Below are 15818 nucleotides of genomic sequence, written 5' to 3'. Positions count from 1 at the left end.
AAATAGATTTTATTTCTGAAATCTTGTATTTTTCATTTGGGTTCAAGAGAACCCAAGGTGGGGTTCTGGCAATTAAATCTGCCTATACAGCCCAGCCTCTGTTGCTATCCAGATCCCCCTAAGCCCCACCTGCGCTCTGCAATCACCCATAAATCACAGCCGCACTGTGCAGGCTGTGTTTACCTCTGTATTGTCAGTCTTGGCTCTCCCCCTGCCTCCTGCATAGCTCCGGTCCCCGCCCACGTCCCTTCCCTCCAATCAGCGGGGATCGGAGCTATGCAGGAGGCGGGGGAAGGGCCGAGACTGACAATACAGAGGTAAACACATCTCGCTGTGACACAATGCGTGTCGGCACCGCGGCTGTGATTTATGGGGAATCGCAGAACACAGGGGGGTTTAGGATAGCAACAGAGGCGGGGCTGTATAGGCAGACCCAGCCTCTGTATGCGGATTTCATTGTCAGAACCCCACCTCGGGTTCACTTTAAAATACGTTTGATACTATTTATTTACCTACTTTTAATTTTCCTGATGCTAAAAAAATGTTTGTAGATTAAGTGAAAATGTATCTCTTGGGAAGAAAACTCTGGAAGAAAGTTAACTGAATAGGGGCCCATTTGTTTTATCTCATGAAGTACCTCTTAGGACGTTATAATTGTAGCGCTCGGCAGCTTTACTAATCTCACTAATATTATAAATGTGAAAGTTTGTATGTTTGTTACTCAATCACACAACAATGGCTGAACGGATTTGAATGAAATTTGGCACACACATAGTACATTTCCTGGAATAACATATAGGATACTTTTTATCCCCATTACCACAAAGTGGGCGGAGACAAATACAAATATCACTGGGAAAATGTACTGCAGCCATTCTTACACTGCTAATGGCAGGGCTCTCAAACTTTGCACACTTAGTCACTGGGTGACTGGGATTAATATTCAGAAAGGTGGGTGGAGCCTACAAAAAACAATTGAGAATTCACCTATTGATTTTCAAGGGGAATATTTAATTGCTGCCATTCTTGCAATGTTAATGACACAAGCCTCAAACCTGGTACAGTTGGGCATTGGGTGACTGGGGTTCACATTCAGAAAAGGGGGTGAGGCCACAGTCAATCAGATTTGTTTAATTTCAGTGCAAATTATTGATGCCAAAGACCGCAAAGCTCACAAACTTGGTCATTGAGTAATTGTGTGTTGGGGGTTAGAAAAAGTGGGCGGAGCCAACACCAGCCAAATATATACCCGGGCAACGCCGGGCCATCAGCTAGTACTTACATAAGTAGCGTAGTGTGTACACAAATAACCCCTGTGTTGTGTTTATTGTATAGTGCCCTACTAGCGCAACCAGTGCTGCATTACTTTCAATAACTATTGGTAAAACTACTATGTGCTGCCTGTGCACATTGCTTTGTGACTGTACCACATGCGAGGTTTATCACATCTGTTTTTATGCAGACAAGAGTTTGACTTGGAACGGATCCCTGACCTGAAGAAGAGCCCCTATATGCAGGATGTGCACTGTGTCAGCTCCCTGTGTAAAGCATACTTCCGGGAACTCCCCAACCCTCTGCTCACCTACCAGCTCTACGACAAATTTGCTGTAAGTAACCTCTACTGGACTTTGTTTATAGTGACTTCAGGAACATAATCCTGGCATTCAGCGTCTGCCCCACTAGCATTATCACTATGTGTGCCAGAATCTGTCCCCAGAATGTGTGCCAGCTCTGTCCCCTCCTTACTGCCACACAACTATGTAAATTAACATAGTAGTGGCTGTGGTAACGATACTTTACAGGACTGCCCGCAGTTAAAGTTGCGCACGTTGCTATGTAAGCAGCGTGTGTAACTAAGGGAAGGCACTCTACTTACATAGCTGCTATGTAAGGCAGGGAAAGTAGGCGCTCCTTTGGCATTAAGTGTATTGAAAGTGACTGGCTTGCTGAGTCCTGTACTTCTTTGTTGCCAGGGGAGTATGAGTTGGTTTTCCAGCACAAGCCAGTTCACCTGACCCCACCCACTTCATTTCAGTGGAAAGAGATATTAACGCTTTGTGGCCAGCACTGAAACTTAGCAGTCTCATAATCTTACTGTCCATTTCCTGCTCTGCTCACAGTGTAATAAAAAGTGCTCTAGTGGCCATCTAGCCACTCACTGCTCTGTTATTAGATCTTTTTAAAGACTGTAACATGTGGGAAAAGGTAAATGCTTTTTTTCCATAATAAGCAAGGATAGGCAGATGTGACTCTGTTGAGCTGTAGCTGCAGTGCTAACCACACAGGGTTCAGAAAAAAAGACTGACTGCTAACTCTCCCAGCTCTTCCATTACCACCTCGTAGGCGATGATGCGAAAAGAGGAGTATGGAGCTGTCTATCCAATAAAATTGCACTGTCCTCTCAATAAGTAATGTAGCTACAGCACCAAGCCAAGCAGGTACTTTTAATATACTTATTACAAACAGAGGGGCAGTGGCAGTGCACAAACCATTGTGATTTGCTAATGAATGCAAATATACTATATGGTATGCATTAAAAGAAAGAGACTAAACTAGAACTGTAAATCCATAGTGTACACTGATGAAGGCAAAACACTCATCCCAAAACAGCAAGCTGAATTAAATGGCCCTGTATTATGAAAGCCTGGCTCCAGGGAAACGTGACTTTTGTTGACATTAGCGTACAAAGCAGTGATCTGGAACCTATTTACCTTTGTTTCTGTACCATTTGCTGATTTTTTTGCACTTCCTGTTGCTACCTCTGTCATAAATTTCTGTGCTGTCAATATGATGTCCGGATCGCTCTGGGAAAACAAAAATGTGGGGGTCGTACTCGTAATATAACATTTTGGCAATTCAATTTCATTCTCCCAAAATAAAAAAAAAGTTTACTACCTGCTTACTGTTTCCTTGTTTGAGTGACTTATCTACTTCCTGTCAGAACAGGAAGTGAGGGACAGTTTTGCAGATGAAAACATAGACAGCAATTCCAAAACAGGTTCTATCCATACTACAGTATAACTTCGTTATAGTAAACTGAAAGAGACCAGGAAAAATTGTTTACTATATCAGAAGTTTACTACTGTATAACAGTTATTGCCCTAGAAATGGCCCAGCATGCTCTGGTACATTCTCTGCTCTGTTCTCCCATTGAAGGTACAAACACTTGCACATTTGGTGAATTAAAAGGTTAAGTATACCTTAGGGCTGCATAGCCAGGGTGGACAAATCACTAGTACAGTATACAGGGCTCCTTAAAAATTGCAGCCATCTCTGAGTTGAGGCAGACACTCACTTCCTGTGATTGGCTCCGATACCTCTGTGGGCAGGACTTGCAGGACGTGTACTGGAAAACTTTCTGCTCACACTTGAGCCAATCATGAAGCCTCTCTTCAAAATGCAGCCAATCACGATAAGCCACTCGCATCTTTAATGTGAGTGGCTCCATTACCTTCACGGGCAGGACTTAGCACTCAGCCCTCCACTCTTAGATTTGCAGCAAGTAGGCTTGCACTTATCCGCACTACAAGTGAAAGTAGTCTATACTGCGCTCCACAAGCCATCGCTAACAAGGGAAGAGATACCTGGGAGTGCAGAGTTAGGTTAGGTGTCAGGAAGGGTGTTTGCGCAGGGGGGATGCTTACGGTTAGGCGTCAGAGGGGAGGGTTCTGAGGGAGAGAAGGGTTAGGTTTAGCTATAGTAAAATATTGGCATTTAATACTAACATTTTACGTTACTTCTAAATAATTAACATGTATTTCATATTTCTATGGGAAGGTGTATAATAAGGTATTTGGATGTGGTTTTACTTTTTGGCCACAAGATGGAGATATAGAGTCAGTGTGTTCTAAAAATAGAAACAGAACCATCTGTTTATATTTGTTTGTATTTGTGTACATACAGGGACGTAGATACTCGTGCTGGGGGAGGTGAGAAGGTTGTTAAATGATACCTGAGGTGACATGATGAGATAGACATGTGTATGTACCGTGCCTAACACACAAATAACTATGCTGTGTTCCTTTTTTCTTTCTCTGCCTGAAAGAGTTAAACATCAGGTATGTAAGTGGCAGTTCCTGTCTGAGTCAGGACTGGGTCAGGTTACAGTGTGACCCTCACTGATAAGAAAGGACCACTATAAAACAATTTCCTAGCAGAAAATGGCTTCTGAGAGCAGGAAAGAGATAAAAAAAATGGTCAATAGTTAATAGATTTTAGCTCTGGCACACTTCAATGAGTCATTTCAAATGTGTCATTGAGCAAAAACAATAACACAATAAAAACTTAAAAAGTAGATTGAAATAAAAAATAAAAATGTGGAATATCTTAAAAAGTCATTTTTAGGAGAAGGAGGATAGATGCAATTGTTTATTTCATTATTTTATTTCCACCTCGGGTGTCCTTTAATTGTAGAATAATGGAAAACTTATCGATATTCTGCTATCAGCTTATCTGGGCGCCCACATTTCCAGGCGTCCTTTTATTACACACCAAGAGCTTGATTCACTAAGACAAATAGCATGCTTTATCAAAGTTAGCACACCTTATCAAAGTTAACGCGCCTTATCAGAGTAGCATAGCGAGGGGCTCAGGGCAGGACCAGTGCCATTGCCAATTAGCAGGCAAAAGTTTGCTATGCTATTCTGATAAGGCGTGTTATTTCTGATAAGGCAATGCTATTTGACTAATGCTGGGAATGCGCGGTTCGTTTTTGCCGCTCGATTCTCTTATCTTCTGCTTGTTTTTGTTATCTTTTTCCGTTCACTTCTATCAGAAAACAAGCAGCTAAAGAATCGTAAGGGACATCAGACATGTTGGAAATTATCTATCGAACCATCTAATCAGTTACAAAACGAACTGTGTATTCCCAGCATTAGTGAATCAGCCCCAAGTGTAATTCCCTTCCATTCCAACATCAATGATAAGACACAGATGTCTGTGGATGAGCATTCATTGTAAATGTCTCTTCTACTAAAGGATGCGGTGGCCATACAGCTGGAGGAACAGCGTCTGATAAAGATACGGGATGTGCTGAAGGAGCTTCCTCTCCCCCATTACAGGTACAGACCCTCCCCCACCCCACACTGATGCCATTTATTATCACCGTAACAAATCCAGTCCACTAAATCTTTGTGGTTAATGTCCATACCTGATTGTATAAACAGATTCAGGAAATTGTGTAGGAAGAAGAAAACATCTTTTTTTTTTTTTTAAAAAGAATATTTTTTTACTGTAATTTTGCATAAGAGTATATAATTAAAATTGCGGCCGCATCACCCGAAGAGAAAATCTAGGAGAAAAAGTGAATTGAATAAGGGCCTAAGTGGACTGGTGTTGCTCTGGGGGCCGAGGCTCACACTGGTGGAATCACCCAATTCAGTGTCTGCTTACTGGGGAGGTAAGTCCACCACTATCTCCTCAAAACAATTTTTTATCCTGTTATTGGCGCCTCTGTTCCATCCTTGCTACATTCTGGAGTCCGCCCTGGTGGAGGGGTGTTACCCCTTATCTCCTATCTACACAGAGCGATTTCTTAACCTGAGTGGGGTCAGGTCCTAATGCTCCCCACCCGCGTATACAGTGGCTGCCTGTGAGGTAACCCACACTTGTGACTAATATAAGGGCTTGCTCACACTATGAAGTAAATTCACAAAAGCGTGATAACTGCTATCACAGCAGTTATCACGTGATCTGCCGCACGCGGCGCTTTTCGTGCGTAAAGGATTATTTCACGTGATAAACAAACGTTTGCGCTTGAAAAACGGGCGTGATCGCGCACAAATGTTAGTTTATCACGTGACGTAATGCTTTACGCACGCAAACCACGGCGTGCGGCAGATCGCGTGATAACTGCTGTTATCACGCTTTTGTGAATCGAGCCCTATGAGTGCCTGTGTATTTTTTTAAGCACTGGCGATATTAGAGATCGCCCTAAAAGCATTTGTGCAATGATTCCCTATGAGAGTGTTCACATATGAGTGGTTCGATTGCGTTCTGCTTCCAAAAGTGCTGCCTGTACCATTTTCTGAGCGCTTTGGCTCAATGGAAGGTATAGGGAAATCGCCAAGCGCTTGAAAAAGCGCTTTGTATAGCGATTTCCCGAGTGTTTTTCAAAATAAATAGATTGTATTTATTCTTTTCCGGGTAGAAGAGTTCACTTCCTGACTGACATCAGGACGTGAAAATCTCGATCGCTCATCAAAAGCGCTTAGAAAAGCGCTTACACAAAATCGCCCAACACTCAGAAAACGCCGTGAATTGCTTGAAAAATTTGCACACAAAAACGCTCAGCGCTTGTGATTTATAATGTGAACATAGACTACAAGTGTGTTTACAGATTAGCTGCTCTGTTGAGGAATGCCAAGATTCCTGTGCTGACACGGCTGAGAGATCAAATTACAGTAGTGATTAGGTGGAATTAGACAAGCTAAACTCTCAAAATACAAGCAGGGTGGATTCCTCTGTGTTTTCTTTGTGCCCTGTGTATGAATTCAGGTCCACTTTGAGACATACTTCAATTGAGCAATAGATTAGCCACACTGTACTGAGAATGTAGTTTCCTCTGCAATTAATATAATCACAGACAAAGCATGATGGGAAATCTTATCAGAATCACAACTCTTTTGTTTTCTTTTAACAACTGCATTGTTTTGTGTCTCGGACAGGACTTTGGAGTATCTCATGAAACACTTGATCCACATGGCCTCATTCAGCGCACAAACAAACATGCATGCCAGAAACCTGGCCATCGTCTGGGCACCAAATTTATTGAGGTATGAGGTAGCAATGTGCTTCCTTTCCAGCGTACCATCCAACCTTCACAACTTCTCCAAACTTCAGCCCCTGGATTCTGGAAAACAAGCTTTGTGTGGAACGGAGTAACAGCAAAATACCTGCCGGTATCGGGCACCAGTGGACATCACCTGGTGCCGGAAACATGGCCTTGCCGGTCAAAAAAAGCAAAACCCCCCCTTAAAATACTCACCGAGTGTCCAGCGCTGTCTTCTACCTTTCCTGTTGCTCCTGGCGGCTTTCCGGCATCCTTCGTGCACGGCTCCCGGGATGTCACCTGACCCACATTGGGTCACATTACATACCGGGAGCCATTCATGGACATCTAAAGCCGTTAGGAGCGACAGAAAGGTTAGAAGATGGAGCTGGACAAGCGGTGATAATTTTATGGCCTAAAAAAAAAAAAAACACAGTCCATGTTATCCCCTTAGGCGTGCCGGTTAGTTGAGACTTCCAGTTGCCCGAGTTCGGGAAAACAGGGACTTTGCTGTACACAGTTGGTTAGTTGGGTTGAAAAAATACATTTCACCATCAAGTTCAACCAGAAAGCATGGTACTAACACCAGCCTGCACCCATACATAACTCCATACGTTAACATACGTTAATCCAGAGGAAGGCAAAACAAACCAGGACCAATCAGCCCTAAAAGAGAAAAAAAATCCTTCCTGACTCCAGGTGGCAATCAGATAAAATCCCTGGATCAACATCACAGGGAATTACTTAAGCTGGATACACACCATGCGTTTCTGCGTTCGATGCGTCCATCGATTTGATTATTTCCGATATGTCCGATTCAAGCTTCGATGGATCGTTAGGTCGATTTGCCATACTTTACATGGCAATCGACCTAAAAATCATTGAAATGTGTTCGGAAATGCTCGGAAATAATCGAATCGACGCGTATCGACGGACGCATTCAACGCGGAAACGCATGGTGTGTATCCAGCATTAGTAATTATAGTCATGGATGTCAAGGAGAGCATCCAAGCCCCCTTTAAGGAGGAACTGTAGTGAAAATAACATACTGGTAATGAATAAAATTGCATTGTTTACAATATTCATTTATAGATTATTTAGTCAGTGTTTGCCCATTGCAAAATTGTTCCTCTCCCTGATTTACATTCTGAAATGTATCAAAAGTGGGGACATCTTTAGTTCTGTCAGGTGATGTGCACAGAATGTTCGTTTACGGAGAGTTCTATGCACAGAGGGAGGCATTGCTTGCTTCGCAGTTGGAAAAAGACGTTATTTCCCACAATGCAACAAGGTTCACAGCCAGGAAACTGTCAGGACTCTGGCCATGACATCACACTGTGGAAGGTGTTTCACTATGTCAGCCATAAAGACCCTCCTGACGATCTATTAGAGAAAAGGTAAAGATGGGAAAGGGGGTATCAGATATTGATTGTGATGAAGTTCAATCCTTGGTTAATGTTCCTCTTTAAACACAGAATTTGAAAAAAAAATCAGTTCGGTATCTGTTGTGGGAAAAGTGTACCTTCACTGTGCCAGTATTAACTCTAGTGATCCCAAGACTTGTACACATGCTAGATAGTGGTCGGCCAAGGCAGCTGGTCACAGCTGAGGCCACACAATCATTCCTTTAATGCTAAATATCCCTACTGTACTCTCATGCCCACAAAAGATCTAATTTACACTTATGGGTTTTAATAATAAAAATCCCAGATAGTGCTTGCTCGCTATGTACTTATTGGTCATTTTATTATGCTGATTAATAATTTAGGGGTTTGCTATTTGCACCACATTGTCCTATTAAAAAAATGTGCTTAGTAATAGCATTATAGACATGTTTACTGAGCATCATAAGCCATGGATAGTGGTGGTTGCTGAATCCACTGCAACAAATTTGCTTTCCTTGCATAAAATATTCCATAGGAGTGCTAGAAAGTGCATCACCAGGAACAGGGGTATAACTGGGGGGAGCAGCCCATGTTACTGCGGGTGGTGGGGGAGTCCAAACTACTAACCTTCACTTTCATTGATACTCCAGATCAGGTGTTGTTGTAGCTACACGTCGTAGTGATGGTCGTGGCTAGGAGAACTCATGGAGAAGCATGTGATTTGTTTGATCAGATGATAGATTTGCAAAGCTCGGATTTGCTGTGATCACATCCTGCTTTAGCACATGATCCTGACTAGCCAATCAGAGACTTGCCTATCTATCACCTGACCAAACTGATCACATGCTTCTCCATGAGTTCTCCTAGACACGACCATCACTATACACATGTTATGGGTGTGAAGATCCTGATGGCCACACTTGTCTTATAAGCCTTGTAAGATGGGCCCCCTTAGGCTGTGAGGGTCACCCAGGGGAGGCAAGGGAGGGTTGTGGACATTAAGGGGCCCCATCACATTTCTGCTGAGGGACCCCATGATTTATAGTTACGCCCCTGACCAGCAAATCCCAATAGGAGAGCTTTAGAAGCTATAAATACAGGCCTTCTGAAATCATCTTCACTTGTAACAAGGGATGATCAATGAGATGCAAATACTTCTGAGTTTATGCAAATGTATGAAGTTTTTTAAGCAAATATACGCAGCTAGAAGCTGGACCAATCAAGTCCCACCCAGGTTTAAATTGATTGGTCGAATTTCAAGCTGCATATATTTGCATAAAAATGTACATACATTTGCATTAACTCAAAAATATTTGCATCTCATTGATCATCTCTACTTGTACCATAGCTTCATAACAGACAGAATCACTTAAAGGATACCCGAGGTGACATGTAACATGAGATAGACACGTCTATGTACAGTGCCTAGCACACAAATAACTATGCTGTGTTGCTTTTTTTCTTTCTCTGCCTGAAAGAGTTAAACATCAGGTATGTAAGTGGCAGTTCCTGGGACTGGGTCAGACTACAGTGTGACCCTCACTGATAAGAAATTACAACTATGAAACACTTTCCTAGCAGAAAATGGCTTCTGAGAGCAGGAAAAAGATAAAAAGGGTCAATAGTTCATAGATTTGGCATACGTCAATGAATGTGTCATTGAGCAAACACAATAAACAGTAAAAACTTCAAAAGTAGATTTAAATATAAAATAAAACTGTGGCTTATTTTAAAAAGTCATTTTTAGGATAAGGAGGATAGATAGAATTGTTTATTTCATTTGTTTATTTTCACCCTGGGTGTCCTTTAATGGTGAATAGATCCATCTGATTGCTTGCATTATTCCTTGCTGCGCAGGTCCAAAGACATTGAGTCAACTGGGTTTAATGGTACAGCAGCGTTCATGGAAGTCCGCATCCAGTCCATCGTGGTAGAATTTATCCTGACCCACGTGGATCAGCTGTTTGGAGCCGGATCTTCTGATGGTGGGTATAAAAGTGACAATATCATGGTTCACTTTGGGGACTATTTTTTGTGATATGAAGTAGTTGAAAGAGGAACTGTAGTAGAAATAGCGCAATAAATAAAATTGCTTATTTTAAAATAAAATAATTTATAGATTATTAAGTCAGTATTTGCCCATCGTAAAATCTTTCCTCTCCCTGATTTACATTTTGAAATGTATCACTGGTGGTGACATCTTTAGTTCTGTCTGGTTATCTGTACGGAATGTTTGTTACTGAGAGTTCTTTGCACAGAGGGAGATACTGCTTGCTTGGTAGTTGGAAAAAGCCGTTATTTCCCACAATGCAATCTAGGTCCTGACACCACACTGTGGGAGGGGTTTCATCACAATATCAGCCATACAGACACCCAAGATGATCTATTTGAGAAAAAGGTTTATTGTGGGGTAGGGGTATCAGCTACTGATTCAGATGAAGTTCAAACCTGGGTTAAAGTTTCTCTTTAGGTATTTTTTTCTGAGCCTTCTCAATGCTTCCTGTAATTCCATAGGACTTTGTAGTGTCTTCTTGCCACAGTCCTCACTCCGCTGACAATGTCCATGTTTATTTCCAGGAAATGTGAACAGCCCATCAGCAGTAACCAACTGGCCATCCTGTGTTCCTGAAGATTATTATCGCTCTTTATCATACAACTTACCAAGCATGCTGAACCATGGTGACGGTCCACCACAGATGCGACCTTACCACACTATCATCGAGATCTCCGAACACAAGTAATAAGTCCTACTTCTAGATTGCAGCCTTCAGTCCTCAAATCTTCTCAAATCTTCCTTTATGCTCAGTGTTTCAGATATGCAAATACTACTGTATGTGCACAATGTCCATACTCTGAGATCTCCTGCATCCCGTATGTCTATTGCTGTTAATTCTTCTACTGTATAGGACTAAGAGGAATCTGTTCTGTGCTGGTGCGAGCTGGTCCATCACACACTACACTATCTTTCATAATTCTCAGATCGGTGCCTGTAATAACTAATGATCATTTGATAAACCAATCATAATAATAACAATCATGATTGAAACATTTTTCAGGAGAAAAGGCTCTTTAAAAGCCAAGAAATGGAAATCAATCTTCAACCTTGGCCGCTCGAATAATGACTCCAAGCGCAAGTCCGTCAAACAGGATGAGAAAGGTCTGGTGGCTGCTCCATAATTTGCATTCTGTTTTATACGTCTGAATGATAAATGTACCATATTTTTTGGAATATAAGACGCTCTGGCATATAAGACGGCACCTAAGTTTAGAGGGCAAAAAGCAGAGAAAAAAAAAATAACTAAACCTATATGCGTCTATACTGCAGGGACGTCTTATGGACTTTTTATCCCCAAAAACTGTCTCTAAGCTACTCCACACTACAGTGCCCAGCTACACTTCAATAATCCCGATTACCTGTACCAGTCACACTACACTACATTTTTTCCTGCTGCCCTACCAAATAAGCTACACAGTAATACACTACACTACACTAACTACACTAACACTACACTGCATTTAACTAAACTACACTTCACTGCACTTAACTACTCTACACTACACTGCAGTACACTGATATGCTTTCATACTGCTCCTGCCGCCGCAATCCTCTCCCCCTGGCTCCGGGTCCTGCTTCCTGTATGGTCCTCTTACATCCTCCGCGTAGCAATAGGGGGGGCAGAGGTAGTGACCGCATCGGGGCCCTTGGGCCAGAGGGGCCCAGAAGGGCCCTCCCTCAACTGCAGCGTTAGCTCTCTATTGGTCCTGTGCTCATAATAATCACTTCCATAGATACTTTGAATTGCGGTAATCATTAACAATCTGTTCCCCATTCCCTTCTTGCACCTCTGACACTGTAGTTGCCATTGGCAGGTTTTGGTGCGCCGTATCAATTGTTATGTATAGCGTGCTTGGGGGCCCCATTGTAAAACTTGCATCGGGGCCCACAGCTCCTTAGCTACGCCACTGCCTCTAACCCATGAGTCCTGGCAGTGCGCTCCTCTTCTGTGGCAGCGGTAGGCAGGGACACTGGCAGCCTACCGCTATGCAGAGCCAATGGGTCCTCCATACCACTAGCTCCACCCACGCTGTCCCCGTACACTAGCAAGACCCAGAGCCAGGGGCAGAGAATTGCGGTGGCAGGAGCACATATAATATACTGGTAGCTTCCCTGCACACTCTGCGTAGATTTTTCCGTATCTCAAGTTGTATGAGGAAAAAAATGAGTCTAATACGGTATTAACGAAAAATACAGAAATGATTATTCTTTAGTATTTATATAGCGCCGACATCTTCCCAAGCGCTGTACAGAATATATTGTCTAGTCACTTACTGTCCCTCAGAGGAGCTCACAATGTAACCCCTACCAGAGTCAAATGTCTATGTATCGTGTAGTGTATGTATTGTAGTCTAAGGAGAAGGCAATTAACTTCTGTATGTTTTTGGGACGTGGGAGTGCCCGGAGGAAACCCACATAGACACGGGGAGAACATACAAACTCTGTGCAGATAGTGCTCTATTGCAGATAGTGTTCTATTTCTTAATTATATCATAAGTTTATTTTCGCTTCAGTGTCACTTTAACATTGAACAAGCCCATTAACTTAAATTGGTTGTAAGTTTTAATTTGAAATTCACATGTGGTAAGGGGAATGAGATTTTGTGAATCCTGTCTAAGGCTTTGACAATGACAAGCAGTTCAATGACTTGTCTATGATCAGAAATGTGTAAATATAAATGCTCTGAATGCTGTGGGGCTTAACTATGCCTATGGGACCTCCCTGCAAAACTTTTAAGTGGGCCCCCCTTCTTACAATCAGGCCCCTTCCACCTTACCCCCTATGCCATGCAGGGAGGGGGGGCCCAGGCTTCTTCCTTTCTCCACCAGGGCCCCCCTCCTGTGCCCACATCTCTGACACCTATAGATCAGTGATGGAGCTTACCGATTCCCCTGGTCTCTCGCTGCATCCACTAGATGTCACTGTCCTCTCTGCTCTCCTCTTGGTCTGAATTTCTCTGCACTTCATGCGACCGAGATGGAGAGGAGGCAGACAGCAGAGAGGACAGTGACACCTAGTGGCTGTAGCGAAATGCCGGAGGGAACCAACGGGGGAATAGGTAAGGTCAGACCAGGGCCAGATTCACCATAAGGCATTGTAGGCACGTGCCTACAGGCGCCTGATGATGGAAAGGTGGCTCACTCCCCTTTCCAAGTGACCCTCTAGCTACCTAACACTTGGGGATACCTACTTAATACAGAGGATAGCTCTGGCTACCTAATACTAAGCTATCTATAACAGGCAAGGTAAGTAAGGGAGAAGTGGCAGCTGGCCAGCCAGCACACTTGCAGTGCGGTTTGGCGGGATTTGTAGGTTCATGGAGAGCAAAGTGTAGGGTGCCAGGACATGTGTGCCTATAGGCTCCTGAGATGTAACTGCTGCCACGCTGATCTGTAGGTCTAAGTGGCGGAGACAGGGGAGCACAGGAGCCTGGTGGTGGCGGAGGAGGAGGAAGAAAAAGTCCCCTCCTTCCCGCAGGTCTGCCCCCCCATTTCCTGTTAAAAAAAATATATATATATATATATATATACGTATCAAAGGGGTACTTTGAGATAATGTTATTTGCAATAAGGGGGTACTCTGCAAACAACACCTTTCATAAAAGGGTACATGCTGTAATGATAATGAGAATCAGTCCTGTAAATGCTGCTTATCAGGTATGCAGTCTAGCTGCATTGCTAGCAAGGTAAAATATAAATGTGTTTTTAGCCATTTACAGTATATAATAATATAGATAAAAGGCTGCTTGATTCTTCCTTCTAGATGAGAAGTCTGGCAGCCTACACCTACGGCCAGCAAAGAGCATGGATTCCCTCAGCTCCGTCTCTGATGGTGAGGAACAAACGCCTCTCAAAAGGCAAAATAATGTACAGTTGTGCACCTGCTAGAACAGATATTAAAGTGTGATGAAACACTATAGATTATCGGAAAACAAAATCATCCACTACAAAAATTATTATGTCGCATACCTATCCTGTTGTTTTTAGTGTTCACTGTCCGATTTAGGAAAAAATGTGATAGGAAAAAAAAGAAAAGAATATTTCTGCTGGATTCCATTCTCTGTGATCCCAAAAGTGACATCACTTCTGCCATTTTCTTTTTTTTTAAAATTTTCAACCCAGCTCAGAGTTAATTCCCCTTTCCTTACTGTCCCTCCCACAGCAAACATCACCTAGACAACAGGCTGACATCACTGCATAAACTCTTCAAGGGGAGGGGAATTCAATTACCTTCTGGCCATAGTACCCTTATCTTATCTGAAATAGGAAATTTCCTGTTATTTGCTTGCTGAGATAAGCTTGTTACTGTAGTAAAAAAAAAAAAAACCTATCCACAATCCTGCTGACACTGCACAGTTCCGGCAGTTATAGGCAAGGGGCCCAGACCAGATAAAAAAATAACAAATTGGGGGACATTTAGAAAACAGGGTGTTTGCATATATTTTTGGGACACTAACTATTTTTTGGCAATTTTTTTGGGGGGGGATATTACAACCTCACTTATAAAGCAGCGAAAAGGTTTCTAGATGCCTCCTATTTGTTAAAAAACACAAATATATATTTAAAAAAAGCTGCACTACTATAATGATCAGGGCTGTGGAGTCAGTACAAAAATCATCCGACTCCTCAATTTATGAAATCCTGGACTCCAGGTACCCAAAATTGCTCCGACTCCTCGACTCCTTAGTCTAATCTTTACAAAGGCTGTGGATTTGGTTCAAAAACCATCTGACTCCTCAGTTTATGAAACCACCGACTCCGGTACCCAAAATTACTCTGACTCCTCGACTCCGACTCCACAGCCCTGATAATGATTACATTTTATTTATTAAATTAAAATATCAATAAGTACACAGAGTACCAATGTATAACAAAATATGTGGCTCTAAATTCACTGCACGGATTATAATTCTAATGGTTAACTACCTTTAGCACAAATATTCTCTAAAAATAGTTAAAAAAGCAAATGCTAAACGTAAAACAAAACAAAAACAAATGCAGACGCTAAAATATTTTCTAAAATCCACTATTTTCAACAAAAATTGTGCTTCTAGTGGTGAAGCATTAGAATTCTATTCACTGCAGTTGATTTAAAGTCAACTTTTAAAAACTAAAGGATTACTCCAGACAAAAATGATGCAACACTTACAGTTTGAAGCTGGCGGACTAGTTTCTTATATTTATCTGGGGCTCCAAAGGTTATGTCTCCCATCCAATGCTCACTATTCACACTGTGGATCTTTGGTTTGCTTCTGCACACTTCATGTTCTCAATACTTCTACTGCATCATCGGGGTGGGGGTGCTACTCTTAGCGGCTGTGACAGGTGTATATCTCAACACTGGAGTTCCTAACAGAGATATGAGTCAGTCAGGTGGTTCAAATGTCGAGTATCCACCAAACAATAAAAATCACTTTAAAGAAGATCTTTGATGCAAAATTGAACTTCCCTACAATCAGTAGCCAAGATAACTTTTACCCCAAAATAATTTTTCTTTTTTTCTTTTTTCTAATAGTTCACCAGGGACATCTTGTCGAGTACCAATCATTTCTTGATCTATCTCCTATTTTTTTAACTTCTCACTTTGCAATGTCTTGATTTGTCCCCCC

At 42.3% G+C, this 15818-nt stretch overlaps 2 protein-coding genes across 4 annotated transcripts in view; one reads left to right on the top strand and one right to left on the bottom strand.

Annotated features, from left to right (window-relative positions):
• GGA1 (golgi associated, gamma adaptin ear containing, ARF binding protein 1) overlaps positions 1-15818 on the bottom strand; it is a 468858-nt gene that overhangs the window by 429394 nt on the left and 23646 nt on the right. Inside the window, exon 2 of the mRNA XM_068252845.1 lies at positions 15359-15558. Within this exon, the coding sequence (XP_068108946.1) occupies positions 15359-15421 (63 nt within the window). The 5' untranslated portion in view covers positions 15422-15558. The remainder of the gene's footprint in view (positions 1-15358; positions 15559-15818) is intronic.
• Positions 1-15818, top strand: part of ARHGAP30 (Rho GTPase activating protein 30) — a 62074-nt gene that overhangs the window by 37564 nt on the left and 8692 nt on the right. For 2 of the 3 annotated variants that reach the window (XM_068252842.1, XM_068252843.1), the window contains 7 exons: positions 1463-1607; positions 4978-5060; positions 6666-6773; positions 10012-10139; positions 10732-10891; positions 11211-11311; positions 13973-14041. In XM_068252842.1, the coding sequence (XP_068108943.1) occupies positions 1463-1607; positions 4978-5060; positions 6666-6773; positions 10012-10139; positions 10732-10891; positions 11211-11311; positions 13973-14041 (794 nt within the window). The remainder of the gene's footprint in view (positions 1-1462; positions 1608-4977; positions 5061-6665; positions 6774-10011; positions 10140-10731; positions 10892-11210; positions 11312-13972; positions 14042-15818) is intronic. The other variant, XM_068252844.1, reaches the window with a different exon arrangement.

The sequence above is a fragment of the Hyperolius riggenbachi genome, chromosome 9 (genome assembly GCF_040937935.1).
Source record: "Hyperolius riggenbachi isolate aHypRig1 chromosome 9, aHypRig1.pri, whole genome shotgun sequence".
Lineage (NCBI taxonomy): Eukaryota > Metazoa > Chordata > Amphibia > Anura > Hyperoliidae > Hyperolius > Hyperolius riggenbachi.
This window is presented reverse-complemented; position numbering and strand designations above follow the sequence as displayed.